Here is a 15,640-nt window from a genome sequence, read left to right on the forward strand (position 1 = left end):
ATTCCCAAAGGACGTAGAGCCATTGTTATCCGATGTCAGCATTAAATGTTTTTTGGTAGTAGACAGATAATAGGGGCCACCAAGATGAATAAGAGGCTTTTAGGGTGGACAATTTGTAATAAGGTACCGTTTGTCTGCATGGAACAGCAAAAGTAAATCTGTCTGTGATTGCTCCACTGCAAAAATTGAGCCTATTTAAAGAACGTTGTAATTTCTATGTAAACAAGCCTACCTAAAGCTAACCTTAAAACCTTACCAAAGAAAACACGTTTCAAAAACACTAAAGATCCATTTAGCTAGAGACTAGTAGAACTATAAGGATACACACACACGGTATTGTAGCGTTTTAGGTGTTAAGTGGACTTAAAGGCCTTGTTTGGGGAAGTTATTATGATCAATATTGTTTAAGGGCCCCTCCAGGGATTTTGTTGTTTATGAACCGTTTTGGGCTCCATAGGCCTCTATTTGGGATTTTGTTACAACTGATGTTTTTTTGCTTTTCAGTTTTCATCCTTATGATCTTCTCTCAAATTTTATTTCATGGTAGCATTTTTTGGTGTTTTTGTTTTTGCTGTCGATTAGTAAGCACCATATTCCATTCATGTAATCTTGTACCGTACCTGTTGTTTCACACCTGTATTCAATGCAAGAAAAGACCCTGCTAAACGAGGGTTGAACGCTGTTGGCAGGAAACACAACAAAGTACCACTTAAGCAGTAAAATTGAAAATGGTAGGGGCAACAGCAGAATAAAGGAGAATTGAGTGCCCCTGAGTATGTGATGACTCAGTTTGCAAGTTATTAATATCCCCAGTAACAGATTCTAGGGGATAAGTGAAATCAGCCTTGAGAACATTATAGGCCATATTCAATGATTTGAAGATGCTTTTGTCAAGGAAGGGGGGGCTGGAAATGTGAAATAGTGGAGTGGAAAACATTGAATTCTTTTGGGGAGAACAGGGTGACTAGGGTACAAACTGAAACTGAAAACAGGTTTACCTGCAGCCTAGTTGAAAGCTGTCCTTGGCAACTTGAAGACCAAGAATTGCATTTTTACGCCAGATGTTCATCAAGCCAGTTGGCAAAAGCAAGGGACTTTTGTACCGCGGTGGGTGAGTCCTCTGGTCACAAGAGATTTAACCACCTGGCAGGTGGAGAGTCGAGGTCTTCTAGGTTTTTCACCAAAACTGGAACTGGCAACAGTGCCAGGGATAATCCTAATGTGGAGAGAATTGTCTATGATCGCCAAACAAAATGTCACCAGTCATTTCCTTTATAATTTCATTCATTTCACCATCTTCTTGCCAATGTTCAAACTGAAACTGATAACCGGTAAACAACGGCAGCTGTGTTTTCACAATCACACTTCATTTCCCGTCGTTTACTGGGCGAAGACTGGATGCTTGATAACGAGACAACTGCGACCATACTTGCAGGTAAAATTAGACTAGAACTGGGCACTTGCTGGTAGGGAAGAGCCATTACACTGTTGGGTACCGGGATCTAACTACGAACTGGACAGACAGCAACAGCAACAAGTCAGCTTGGTTCCAACCGCAGGTTATTCCAACTTAATTTGTAATCAAAGGACATAAATGTGGTTGCATATATATGGATTTTACATGCCTCTATTGTTAACTGAGTATAATAAGTGTGCTAACTCTAGGATGTTAAAAGTAAATTACAACAGAACATGAAGTCTTTTGAGAATAGCACAGCCTGATAAAAATTCAAACTTAAATCCAGAGTTTTATTGTTGAAGTGTTTGTTATTTATTGGGAAAAATTCCAACTAAAATTACACTAAATTAAAAAGTACTGAACAAAATTAAACTAGTGAATAGCTAATAAATTTTGAAGTGTCAACTAGCGGTTTCCTGTTGCCCGATCACACCTTTTACAAATTAAGGAACTAAACAAAAATTTAAGAACTAGATGTGTTAACAACTGTATTCCTACTTAAAACACGATGAGTCAGCAGCCAACAGGTCGTTAATTAATCCTATTGAAGTAGCAGCTAGCATGAGTTCGGTGCGGAACTTATTTAGCAAAATGATAGAAAAACTAAATTAACTACTGACAAAATGTAACACTTAGAAATGCGACAAGTGCAGAAGTCTTCTAATTTCAAAGTAATTTAGCACCAGTAAATTAACCAAAACAGCAGTTTTTTTCTAAAACTTAATAACACAACACTTTCGGAAGTAAAAGAGCAATCTATATTTCACGGAGTCCCGCCCGTTGGGGAGAATGGGGAATAGTGGAAGTGTCCTGGAGGAAGGGGAAATCCTTGACTGACGTCTTTTTGGACGGGCTTGCACAGCAATGGAAACAAGACCCCTCTAGTACTCCTCAAACCTCTACAGAAACCTTCAAGAATCCGTCACCACCCACCCGAAGTGACACCCAGATCCTGTACTCTTGCCCTGTGCATCCGAAGGGTACTTCACAAAAGAAAGAGACCAAAATTCAGCACAGCCATTGGGAGTACTACAAGTGCCCCGTCCAACATTGTTATGACAGCTGTGGTATGGACCATGTAGAGTATTACTTAGGGTCAGCCAAGCATCAACTAAAAGCATTAAGCTGGAAAAGCATTAAGTTGTAACTCGTCCGACCAATTATTTAATTTGGCTATGCGACGAAAATTGTCCAACCAAGCCAACATGTCTGCAACCGGATTCCCATCGAAATTATCTGGTTTTAACCCATGAGCTGTGGACTTTTTATTAAAATTAGCCTGCATTAAATCGAGTTTAGGGTACTGTGTGCGACCCTTTCTCCATATCGCCCCTTACTGCAGTCACAAATTCTTTGAACAAAGCTTTAAATTCCTCTTTTTGGGCTTCATCCATGATAGGCAAAGTATGTGTTGGATCGAGACAAACACAAAATTCGCTATCAGTCTGCATTTGTGCAACCTGAGTTTTAGCTTTGGATTGTGAACAATACGTTTAGCAGGTTCAGGCTTAGGGGGCATGAATTTCAACCTCCAATATTCCTATCACTCCCTTTGGCATTTTCAAACAAGAGGCACGATTCTCTGACACAATAATAGCATAAAGAAATAAGTACTAGTAATGGCGAGATAACTATATAGATATATTTATATATGGGAAATAAAGGGAAAATGTTAGATAATGATACGTAAGGCTAAAGAAATAAAATACACATATTAACAACAGTCTTGCATTCGTTGCAGGGTAGTTGGACGCTAAGCTATCACTGGGTCGACTGTTCCTGACTTCCCTGGTGTAAAGTGGATGTCCTAGAGGGCGACTTGGTTCACGCAATGAATCTTGTCCTGGTTTGGCGTACCGAAATGACTTCACCTTTATAATGACGTACTACGTCTGCCTCTACTTCGCGGAAATATCCGCAATGTTCAGTTCAATCTGAGGAATAGCGTGTAGCCAAAAGTGTGAATGGCGTATGACCAAACAGATTAAAGAGCTATCCTTCTATCCTCCCACCAGTTTCGTTCTGGGTGGATGTCGAACTTGAGCGATGTAGGCCGCTAGTTGTAAAGCCCGCGGCAAGGAAGAAGGCAACCGTACTGCTGGCCTGTAGTGGGTAATTAAACTGCGGCCACAGCCTGGCATGCACAAAACTGGATTGGTACCTTTGCCGTACACGGGCAAAACCCGCGGATTCTTCCACTAACTTGTTGAAGCGACCTTTGGGGAAATTAGCCGATCACTTCAACACTCTTTGTTTGGTTGCTTCTCTTTTTATTTCCACTATTGATGACTTCGGTACAATACTTACAACGTTCTCTTACTGCTACTCTTGACTGGTTATAGCAATTACTACAACTATGAGGAGCTAACTCGTCACGTTCCTTTTAAAGGGACAACCACGTCTCCATCAAATCAATGTCAATCTGTCAATTTGGCTAACGTAATGTCATGCGCAGTTCAAATAAGGTTCTATTGCGACTGCGCACCAAGCTACTTAGCATATTTTCCTTCGAGGTTATCGAGGTTGACTAAAACGTTTCCTACCTTGATTTTAGCCGACTATTCTTAAGTGGTTGACCTAAATAAGATAACATGAGCGATATAAAAGTTACAATCTTCGTTCTTACCGATTAAAAGTTTAGGAGAACACTAAGTTAAAAGATAAAAGTTGTTAAATATTTCATACAACATAAGTGTTACAAGAAATAGGTTTGTAAATTCCCAGCTTCATGGGCGGGATTTCTAATTAAAACTATCCATTTCATTAACTGAACGTGCTCTTGGTACAAACATCCTCTAACCAGGTGCTGCTGCTATTGTAAGGAATCTTTTCTTTATTTGGGTCGAAGTGTGAACTAGGAATAAAGTAATTAAACATCACTATCAAACTCCCTGAAAAGGTCAGTAAAAAGGGCAAGGTTTGACTGAAAAATTAGACAGGAGACTAAAAATAACTTAAGGAGTCTAACGTGACTAATTCCAAAAAGAGCGCTTCGAAAATCTAGATTTTAATTTGTTTTCATTTTCTCGATCGACACCCGCGAGTAAACAAACAAGTTGCTGAACAACGCAGCTGAACCGAAAACATGTAGCACCAGTTAAGAAGATAAGGCAAGAACCAAGGCACGACCGGCTCGTGTAAGGCTTTTAATCAAACTGGGATAAAACTAACAGCCGAGTAACAGTAACAATATGGCGGACGCCACGCTACGAACAACAGATAAAACGCATGCTGAGTCCTAGTACCGCTGACCGGTACTGGCGTGACTTCTTTCTTCTTGTTTCATAAGTCTTTTCAACGCAGTAAATACATAAAGTAAAAAGGGGCATAGTATGCCACATAACAGGAACCGAGAACGTAGTGGAATGTGTTTGACGCTAACCTATATGCAAGGAAAAGTCAGAGTTCAGTGACATAGTCTACAAAACGCGTAGGAGGACGGCGGACACGTGAGGATCTCCGTAGGTCAGAAGTGGGAGGGTCTGCTGACATGACTGCATTTTCTAATGGGGTGTCATCAGGGCATGACGGCTGTGTAGCTGTGTCAACCATGGTATGGTCAACAGGAAAGGCACAGGCTTGTGGTGTAACACAGTGAGAGCTGTCAGATAGCTGATGCACTGAAGAAGAGATGGCATCAGGGATGTCAGGCAGAGAGGGTGGAGGGCACGATGTGGTACCAGGTTCGTCTGAGTCGTCTGAGTCGTTACTGCGACGTGTGTGGGGAACACGTAAGGGGTCGGCCAAGTCAGATGGGACCTTGAAGCACTCTGATAGTTTGACATGGTATGATGAGCTGCGTAATTGGGATCCAATGAACTTTTGGATGTCACAGAACGGTGGTTCTATGGCTACAACAAGGTAGCGGTCGCGGGCTCGAGACTTGTTCAGGTCGGAATGGAGGTACACTAGGTCACCAATATCAATCTGGGGAGTAGGGCGCCTTTGCTGCACAGGGGCCTTAGAGCGCTCACTGTGGGGGTGGTTGGAGAGGCGCTGCTTGTGCTGGAGGGTAATTAAATGGTCGTCAGCAAGGGGTAACTGCTTGTTTGAAAACTGGTCCCACTGTGTCCACATTTCTCGTGAGGATAGGCCACGTGAACGGATACGAGAGTTCAAGGCAGAGGTCGCTATGGCAAGAGTGAGGGGAGAGACAGCACCACCAAGAGGCTCCTGACGTAGTAGTTCTGTTTCCAACTCCTGGACAGCTCTCTCAGCTATGGGGTTCTTGTTGGGATTTTTGGCCTGGCCAAGCTCAATTGTAATTCTGTGCTTCTCTAAGAGTGGGTCGTTGACTAGGGCCTTAAAGCCAGGTGCAGGGTCAGTACGGATCACAGCGGGTGGACCATCCATAGGGCGCATTTCCAAGCAGAGTTTGACGATGGCATTACGTAACATTTGGTGCCGCTCATCTTCAAGCAATAAACTGGAGGAGTAAGAGGTCACAGTCTCGCGGAGGACAAAGATAAGCTGGCGAGAGCGCTTGATGACGTCTGCTGCGAAGGACCGACCAATAGCGTCAGGTGGTGGCGAGGTGGACTGGTCAATACGTGCGGTTGGAGAGTTTCGGAGTGCCGCACAGGAGTGGCATCCTTCAGAGACACGAGAGATTGCCTTGTCCAGATCGAGGGCGAAAAGATAGCGTTTGACGACCATCTTCAACTGGTGGCAGGACGGGTGGCTAAGCTGAATGTGAAGAGCGGTCAAAAGGCCATCCAAGGCTTGGCGGGGGACGATAATGCACTCCCTGGACGGTGACAACGGTTCATGACGCTGCACAACAAGGAGGCCATCATTTGCAATTGACGCAACTTGTAAATACCGTTTGACGTCCTTGATGTTAGTCAGTTTCTTGGAAGGTCTCGTACCCTGGACAAGGTGAGCGTGTGTCCGGCGCAGGTCTGGGCATTCAGACTGAACAGCCAACCAGGCGGGCCGGCTGGTGAAGGGAAGGCGGACACTCCCTTGGAGGATATCTTGAACAGACACGGCTCGGACGACAGAGTCGCTAGTTCGAGTGATGAAAGAACACACCTGACAGGTCTCGTTTTCACAGGGGGCGGCGTTTCGGCTTGCAAAGTCTGACGGGAGGATACCAGCGCCTGAGACGTGCCTTACAGAAGCCTGGTAGCGGCTTACGACAGATAAGAAAGTGGATACACGAGGGCTGGCAGAGAACTCCCCACGGCAGAGCTTCTCGTACGCTTGGACGCAGGGCTTACTGTCAGTAAGGATGCAGGCCTTCTTGGACGACTGAATAAGATACGGGCTGAAGTGCTTAGTAGCAGCCGCAATGGAGAGGGCTTCTACCTCGCATGGAAGCCACGTTGTCTGGGACCCCCGCAACTTAGCGCTGAAGAAACCGGAAACATGTAACTTGTCTCCGCGCGTCACATAGAGGGTAGCACCTATTCCTGGGTCCCTGACAGCTCTGTCAGTTACGATCCATAGCTGGTCCTCAGGTCTGGGTAACTTGATTGTGAGCGCAGATGAAAGGGCATTCTGAGCACTACGGAATGTACCTCTTAGATCATCGGTCCAGTTTATGGATTCCTGGGAAGGACGACCAGCCGTTACAGCATCCAAGGGAGTGAGGTAACGTAAGCACCTTGGGATGATGCGGGAGAGGACCTTGTATGCCCCAATGAAGGATCTCAATCGACCAACAGTGCTTGGCTCAGGGTAGGTGGCGAGAGTGTTTAGGCGGTGGGGACTGGCGGAGAGAGAGCCAACAGTCCAGATCCAGCCAAGAATAGTGGTGCTCTTGGGACTGATGATGGTCTTGTGGGCAGACAAACGCAGGTTACACTTGTGTAGGGCTTGTAGGACCTTCTTCCAGTTGCATAATAGCTCTTGGGGTGTGTTGCCGCCACAGTATAGATCATCCGCAATTTTGGCCACGGATCCATCTTGTAGTAAGGGGCCTAGGACGCAGGACATAACCTCTTCCAGGGCGGTTTCCGAACCGAGCATGCCCATAGCGGAACGAACGTAGACTCGTACTCCTTTAAAAGGAGTGGCAACGCCGCAGTAATTCATGGACTCTTTGGCCAAAGGGATTTGATAAAAGGCACTTGTTAGGTCGGTGACAATGATGTGTGACCACTGGGCGATGAGTCGTAGGGTGGAGTCAACATCGGGCAGCAAAGATGGTTGAGGCTTACTGTATCTGCCTACGTCAGCAAAAGCAGTGACGAGACGAGAGCCGCCATTGGGCTTCTTTACCAGGAAAGAAGGGTTTAGGTATTCCACAGTGATACCAACATCTTCGGGGTGACAGAAGACTCCGAGTTGCTCTAGGTGGTCAAACTTCTCTTGGAGCTCGACGAGTTTATCTCGTGCATATTGGGGGAGGCGACCTTTCCGCTGTGGTGGCTCAACAGGGCCCATGTTGACCTGTGCTTGGTAAAGGCCGGCGGATCCATTGTAACCAGGGAACTGGGGGTCAAATACGGAGTCGTACTCTCTAAGCAGGGATTGGAAATTGGTCCTGATGGCCTGAGGTAGGATGCTGTCTGGGTCTACCTGAACGGATGCGGAGTGACTGGAATTAGAGGGTGGTAACGGACGCTGAGCAGGAGACGGGCCTGGATCCTCTTTTGGTTCGAAGACAGGAGTGACTTGGCAGAAGTGTTCGTGACGCTTAAGTGTGCGAGGCTCGGTTGACAGGTTTGGTATGCGTATGGCCCGCGCAACACTTGAAACGACACTAGGCTGCGGCCACAACTGGGATGGCTTGAGTTTATGTGAACTTGGTGCATCAGTACGAGGCTCAAGTGCATACTCTGAATCAGGAGGAGCATCGTCTGGCAGCTGTACTTCCAAGAATTCTCTGGGCCAAACAGTCTTGGAAGGAGTAGGAGCACGGAGAACAAAAGCCCTACGAACAGTTGGGAGGGGGCTGGGTGGAGACTTGGACCCATACGTGTAGACAGACCCATTGCCAAGGAGCACCTCTCTCTTAGCGGGACGCACAGCAACATCATTTGCCTCCATAAAGGGGGTCCCGGCGAGTACTTCAACATCAAGATCCTCTACGACAAGACCTTCGAACGTAAAGTCTGTGTTGTCGCGGGTGAAGGTTGTTCGTATCTCACCGACCACCCGAAGTTGAGAAGAGCCATCAGCCTGTTGGACGGACTGGGCACTTGATATTACAGGACATCCGAGGTGTTTTGCGGTAGAGTGACGGATCATATTTCCAGTGGCGCCGCTGTCAATGATGACGCGGACAACACGGTGAGCATGGAAGACATCCATATAAGGAGACTGACGGGTCTGTACACGGTAGGCTACGACATCTGGGGTAGGCAAAGTGGGATCAGGAACTGGAGTATCAGGGTCGAGGTCGCAGTCCGTGTCTGGTTCGTTGTCGAGGATGCCAACGATCTGTCTCGCTTTTACCATGAAGCGCCTGTCATTGTCAGGGAGGAAGGTACACTGACTGAGGAAGTGGTTTGTGTTAGAGCGACCGGCTTGCTTGCATAAGGGGCAGACCTTGTCCTGACGAGGTTGTCTGGTGCGGAACTTAGAGTTACTCCTGCCACCCGGACCGGGGCTACGAAAATCGTCAGCTACTGCTGCACGCAGGATCCTAGCGTCATCGGAGGTGCGGATTTCCTCAAGGAGAGAGGTAAGGGCTTGTGAGATTTCTGGCTTAATTGAGGCAAGGGTGCGAGATCTCAACTCCGTGCCGTAGCGCTGCTTGACCAATCGAGGAAGGCTGGGGTGAATGAGTCGTAGCCAGGTAAGGACGACGAAGTTCTCGAGAGTGGGAGTAAGTTCCTCATCCTCTGAAACATGTTCACCATGGTGGGTTAAGCCATTTGCACGCAGCAAGGAATCCTCCACAAAGGCCATGAGGCGTTGGTACAGGTCCTCGGGGCGCTCATCTGCCGCAAGGTGTATGTCAGAAAAGTCGATAAGTTGTGCGCCGGTGACCTGGAATCCAAAGTGTTGTCGAATAGCTTGCCAGATGAACTCAAGAGAGGTTGAGTTTTTTACCAGCGTGCTACGCGAAATAATAGGGCAGTAATTGGCGATTTGTCCCAGCATCAGCTCGAGGAAGTTGGTTTTTTGACGAGCGGTTAAGCGTCGAGAGAGTGGTACAGTTTCGCCATCGTTTTCGAGTCCTCGAGGCGGTTGGGCTTTGGTCTTTTTCAACCGTGTAAAACCATCCGCGAGGAAGGGGGCGAAGTTGCTGTCTAAGGATAGTGTGTACAGTAGATTTTGCTTCCAGTTTTCAAAGCTATTGATTGTTTTCACCTTGGAGAGGCACCACTGCTTCGGTGCGCGGTGAGTAGACGCCATAACACACGATGTAGAACTCCGGACGTGTTGTCACAGCAAAGAATGCACTGTTTTGGCTCACGCGGTCGAGGCAGAAAAGAGGCTTTCTACGGCGAAAATGCGGCTTGGGTTGAACCGAACGCTGCCACCACGCCAGTTAAGAAGATAAGGCAAGAACCAAGGCACGACCGGCTCGTGTAAGGCTTTTAATCAAACTGGGATAAAACTAACAGCCGAGTAACAGTAACAATATGGCGGACGCCACGCTACGAACAACAGATAAAACGCATGCTGAGTCCTAGTACCGCTGACCGGTACTGGCGTAGTGTAGCAATGGTGCTCGCCGAACATGAATGTACCAAGGCATCCTGCCAAGAATCGGCTAACAAATTATTTAAGTAGATACTACATTCAAAATAGTTAGATTACATGGCACTATTTCCAGTGTAACAACAGTCAAATAATTTACACATATTTCGCTGAAGAACTAGTTCCTAGGAAACGCAGCACCTGCGTACACATCAACAACGATGAGAAAGGCAACATTTTTTAAACACCTAAAATATTCCGATATTATATTTCGAATGACGCAACACGTACTTCTTAAAACATTACCATTATCTTCTTACCCATTATTACAACGAATAAATATGGTTGGGAATTTATATCTTGCTTGCATTTTTGTTGTTTTACAAATGGCAGTAAACACTGAGATTTCTTCTAGAATACAGCAACAACTTTACTGTAGAGTAAACTTCATTGGTACTTCACAGCTAATACACGCATACGAGTAAACGTTGGTAATCCTGGTAATCGATTGACAACACTTTTTGCATTGCTTATATATCTTCTAAGGTAAACACAGATGTTCGCTTATACAAATGAGTGCAAAGACTTTAACAACTAAGACACGTGCAGGCTGATAACTAGAGACATCCAATTGGTTAGCCCAATCCTGGATTCTAGTAAAAAGTCTAAGTTAATCTTTTGAAAGCGCATGTGTTGTGTACTGTACGTTGTTGTACCAGAGCAGATGGTCTTTTGATCACTGATTCAAAATCTCACTTAACTAGCAATATACAAGTGTTCCGTTTTAATTGCTGACATCTGTTCTATTGAAAACTTCTGACAAGATAAACATATATTCTATTCAAAACATATGGCTGTTTACACAGATATACTTTCAACAATAACTGCTATTTTGCATTTGAAAAGTATGAATGGTTCGAGTTCTGAAAATACGAAATCTTAACTTTCCAAAACTGCATTTTTTACACTGAGACTATCATTAACCTGAGCAAGCTCAAAATATCAAGACTTACAGAACCAATGAACAATTCTACTAGAGCAAAAGAACAGGTAAATGTCATGTAAAATAAGCCCTTTTTACTGGAAACCAGGAGGTTTAATGTCATCCTATTTTACATCTGGACAATTGTTTACAGACTATGTTTGTTTCAAGGTCTAACTCATAATTTTGTAAAATCTTAGCGATGAGTGCCTTTTTCTATCGTGACACCTCCCACCTTAAAAATGAAAACCTCCTGGTTTTCAAAAAGTTGCAAGAAAAACTAACAACAATCAGAAATGCTAAATCATAAAGCCAGGCGTGGCTAACACATAGTGACCAGCTATGTACAACTGACCGATATACAGTATGTATTAGACTGTGTCCAGAGTATACACAACATATGTCAGGGGTCTTAGAAAAAGAAATGCAATGACACCTCTATGATGGTTCTGACAGAGTCAATACCTTGAGTATGTTGATGTATTAAAATTGTACCGGTAGAGTTGTCAAGAGTGAAGGTAGTGAATCTGTGTATCGTCTGTGAAGCCAGGCAGCAAAAATGGCCGTGCGAGCCCCAGTAGATAAGCGGCAGCCCACGAGCGTGTGTGCACTTGGGCAGCCATAGTCCTGGAGGTCTTGGATTTCGAGATTGGTGAGAATTCCTTCTTGGGGTAACAGACTGTGCAGTAGGTCTCCTTTTTGTTGACCTTTGACTAGGAGCAGAATTTGTGGCGCTGTACCGGTAGAATCTCCCGTGTGTTCCAAAAAGGTGATATGCCCTTGTCTGGAAATACGCCGTTAGGACGTCAGTCCAGTTCTCGTAGGGGATTCCAGGCGAGGCCATTGGTAGGCCGTAGAGGTGACGGGTGGCATATCTGTCGGTCATTTCCGCGTGGTCCGGGTCGTCAAACAGGAAGTCAGTCGTAAAGGTATATGTCGCTGGGCTTTCTCTCTGGATCGAAAAGAGGACGATGCGTTTCAGGTGAAATGGTCCAGGTCCATGTTGGAAGCCATCGAGCTCTGCGATAAATACTAAATCCATGGTTGAGTACTTTGGGTGGAGAGAGTACGCGTCGGATGAATGATAGAAAGTGAAGGAGAGCCGATAGGAAAGAGAATTTATAACACAGAAAAAGAAAGGGGATAATGGTAACATGCGGGGGTACAAAAAAGGGTTTGAAAGGAGGTAGTTCAGAGTAAGCGTGTTTCTGATAGTGTTTGGTAGCTTACCAATAATCCCGAGTTAGAAGAACCATCAGCACTGCTATCAGATCTGGATGCTACACTCCCCTCGGTAAATATGGGCGATATGTTGCGTGTAGAATTCGAACCTACAATGGAAAGGCTCACCTGAAAGTAAATGTACAAGAATGTTACAAACGAGATGGTTGTGGTAATAAGTTTAAACGATCCGCAAGTAAGCTTAAGCTTAAGTAGTAAATTATAAAACGGCAATGCAATCAGTTGTCTCGTTTTAGATACAAGTGGTGCCAATTATTAAGACAAGGGAATCGGCTATCCACAAAATGACTTTCCTTTGCAGTAAAATCGCCAAGGCTAGTGAAAATCAAACTAAGAATTCGTACAGTGACTAAATTTTCCGTTGAAAGCCTCCCGCCTAAAGATTTGACATGCACGTTTTGGAAGAGTGCTCTCAAAGATTTCTGAGAGTGAAGTAAGTTTGTATCCAGACTCTTTCGTGGGAAAATGAGAATCACAAGGTTAGAAATGTTCTTACCTGATTTTCCTCTGTTTCTGCCTTGACAAGACCCTTGAATCTTGATCGTTCCTTGAACTCCGGGAAATAGAAACAACATTCTTTGTCATCCTCACATACTGCAACTATATCACCTCCATCAAGTAAATCATCTTTAAAAAAAATGACTAATTGAACAAGAGCACAGGAAATGGCATGGGCTTCAACTCCGGTTCAGTTGTAAATGTGAAAGCATGTCGACTCAAGTACTACTTACCTGATATCCTTTCGATGGTTGCTGTTGAAAACCCGTTTGCCTCCAGCCATGACTTGACTTCATCTTTAGAAAACGATTTGGCAAAGTACTCCATCTTTAAGTGGCACTGTATGCTTCCTTGATCATAAGCACGGAAAATGAAAGGGCGCCAGGGGAGATGCAGCCTTTCTACCAAAAATGGACAAAAGGCAAGGTGGAGCACACAATCATGGGCACCAATGAGAGGTTTACGACTACAACTATCTTTGCTTCTATTGGGCAACCTATCGTGGCTGTCTATCATTTCCCATTCAACATAGCGACCTTGAATAACCCAATACATACTGTCAATTTGGTGTCCACGTGACCCGGGGTGTTCCCTTATATAGGCTATATAAGTATAGTCGGCACCGAAGGGTATAGTTTTTTAGCCATTCTGGTTTGAAAGAGAGTATGGTTTGTGCACTCTGGTATTGAATTGGGAGTGTTTTTAGATGAAAGTACTTCTTTATCATTACAATTAAGACTACCAACATCGAGAACCGTGTACTTGTACATATCGTAACAGACTTTAGGGGTCTGAGCTAGGGCATCAAATTTTGGGTTGGATCTGAGATAGGGTGAGGATTTCAAGAAGCTCACCGCACACCCCCACCAAATTTTTTTCAGGGAGTACCCCTCCCAGGGTCACGTGTAAGGCGACATAAGAATAAAGATAACCTTGTGCCAGACTTCCAGGAAGACATTTTAATTGGATGATTGCAAAGGTCTGCAAAGCCGATTGCGAAATGACTGTCTGGTCACGTTTCACGGAAAACCTACCCCAATGGCGAATTTGGTGCGAATCACCAAAAGCATTCGCAACTCGTTCTCAATCACTGGATAACTTGTCTGAAGTCCAGAAAGTTAAATTTCTTGAGTTGCAGTCACACGATGCAATAATGGGCCTTAGGTGTCACATGTGTCACGAAGCAGATTTTGTTTCACAACAGCGTAGGCTTTATTGGGTGTCTTTGTCAGGCTTACAGAGGTGGCTAAGGCTTTAAAACGTCTTCAAGGTTTTGCGTCTTTTTACTAGTGAAGTTGGCATAAGTTACACGTGAATCACAAGTCCAGTCGGTATAAGCTGCACTCATATTTATGTCAGAGAAACCTAATTTACTATAGCTAACTAAATCAAATATCTTTGTGTTGCATAAAAGGTCACTTCAGCTGTTCAAGTTGCCCAAAATAAGAGATTTCATCATCATATTTTGGTATGTTTACTTTTTGCAAAAAACTGTATCCCAAGAGATTTCTATGCAAAGGAATGCATAAAAAAGAAAGTAAACAGACAGAAAACTAACTATAATTTTGGTGTAGGTCCTGATGAAAAGTAATTTAAGTTTTACACTGAAAAAGCATAGACAATTGACTTTAAACTCACGAATTGAGAACAAAGGACCTCAAAGGTGTTAGAAATGTAGAGGTCAGCAAGATTTTAATGAGTTTCAGAAAACTCCTCATTATGCATAAATGTGTGATCTGGATTCAACCTAAAGTAAATTTTTATCTTTGGATATTGCTTCTCAGGAGGCACGCCAGCTGAAATCACGTTTTCGGATGTAATGTTAGCTAATGTTTGTTTCCTTAATGAAAGTAACGTAAATGGCAACGGAAATAGAGTTCATTGAAGTTTGGTTGTTTGTCCTGATTCACAGATTAAAGTAAACCTCAATAATGATGGAAAAAATACGTGTTTGTAGAATATGTCCAGCTAAATCGTTTCTCAGAGTTAGCCGTAAGATTGAAGTTAAGCGTAGTTTGTCCGAAGACATTACGAAATCGTTAACTAAATTTAAAATAATCCAAATTCCAGGACATTCATATGAACAGTTCTAACATGGTTCTGATATTGTAAAAGCTTTTGCAAGCCAAAACATAAAGAAAAGCTGTTGAGACACAGTTAGCTACGATAAACACACACGACTCTCACAATCTAGATAAGAGTATATTGAGTGAGTATTATCAATTATGTAAAAGTAAATATACCACAAACGAAAAAAACAAAAACAAACGAGTTTCTTCCAAAAGCTATTAGCATCTCTTCGATGTTTTCTTTTCATTTAACCTTTGATTGTTTGCTAAAACTAACATAGAATGTAGCTCCGAACTTTCCTTAAAAGAACAAATTTCTTTTCTCGGTGGTTTATTAACCCTTGGATAATTTTCACAATAAGTCCCTAAAATGAACCCTCAAGCATTTTTTGTTACACGCTGTTAATGGTTTAGTGAATACCATTGGTATATTTTATTCCCAAAAACGAACCCACAATAATAGAAATAAGAAAATCCTCTCCTACAAGCAAACCGAAGTACTGAAAGAATATCAGGGAATATGTCCCGTCATAATCAGTTCTATCGATGGCAGGGGAAATTCCTGAACAAATGAAATACCGAGTTAATCAAAATGAATAAATGTCATCCGAGTAAATATCAAATGAAAACAATGCCAATTAAACAAATATCAAATAGATCCCAAACATATCCTTAAATTTGTCCCAACAAATAACAAGCTCTCCCGAGCGAGAAACAAAAAGAAGAAAAAACTCAATAGGAACAATATGCGCAAGTAAAGAAACAACTGTGAACTTAACTGATAGATAAGTA

At 43.8% G+C, this 15,640-nt stretch overlaps 3 protein-coding genes across 3 annotated transcripts in view; 1 reads left to right on the forward strand and 2 right to left on the reverse strand.

Annotated features, from left to right (window-relative positions):
* Window positions 1-3,864, forward strand: part of LOC145494359 (neurochondrin-like) — a 46,762-nt gene extending 42,898 nt beyond the window's left edge. Inside the window, exon 3 of the mRNA XM_081473805.1 lies at window positions 3,201-3,864. Within this exon, the coding sequence (XP_081329931.1) occupies window positions 3,201-3,242 (42 nt within the window). The 3' untranslated portion in view covers window positions 3,243-3,864. The remainder of the gene's footprint in view (window positions 1-3,200) is intronic.
* Window positions 3,865-4,858: 994 nt separating this feature from the next.
* On the reverse strand, window positions 4,859-10,066 carry LOC145494323 (uncharacterized). Its single transcript, XM_081473764.1, has one exon. It carries the CDS (start codon window positions 9,767-9,769, stop codon window positions 4,859-4,861), a length of 4,911 nt encoding a protein of 1,636 aa, XP_081329890.1. The 5' UTR covers window positions 9,770-10,066.
* Window positions 10,067-10,708: 642 nt separating this feature from the next.
* On the reverse strand, window positions 10,709-13,394 carry LOC145495293 (uncharacterized). The gene is made up of 2 exons (XM_081474889.1): window positions 13,013-13,394; window positions 10,709-12,908 (listed from the first exon to the last, which is right to left on the reverse strand). Exons 1-2 carry the CDS (start codon window positions 13,332-13,334, stop codon window positions 12,754-12,756), a joined length of 477 nt encoding a protein of 158 aa, XP_081331015.1. The 5' UTR covers window positions 13,335-13,394; the 3' UTR covers window positions 10,709-12,753.
* Window positions 13,395-15,640: the final 2,246 nt, after the last annotated feature.

The sequence above is a fragment of the Orbicella franksi genome, chromosome 8 (genome assembly GCF_964199315.1).
Source record: "Orbicella franksi chromosome 8, jaOrbFran1.1, whole genome shotgun sequence".
Taxonomy (NCBI): Eukaryota; Metazoa; Cnidaria; class Anthozoa; order Scleractinia; family Merulinidae; genus Orbicella; species Orbicella franksi.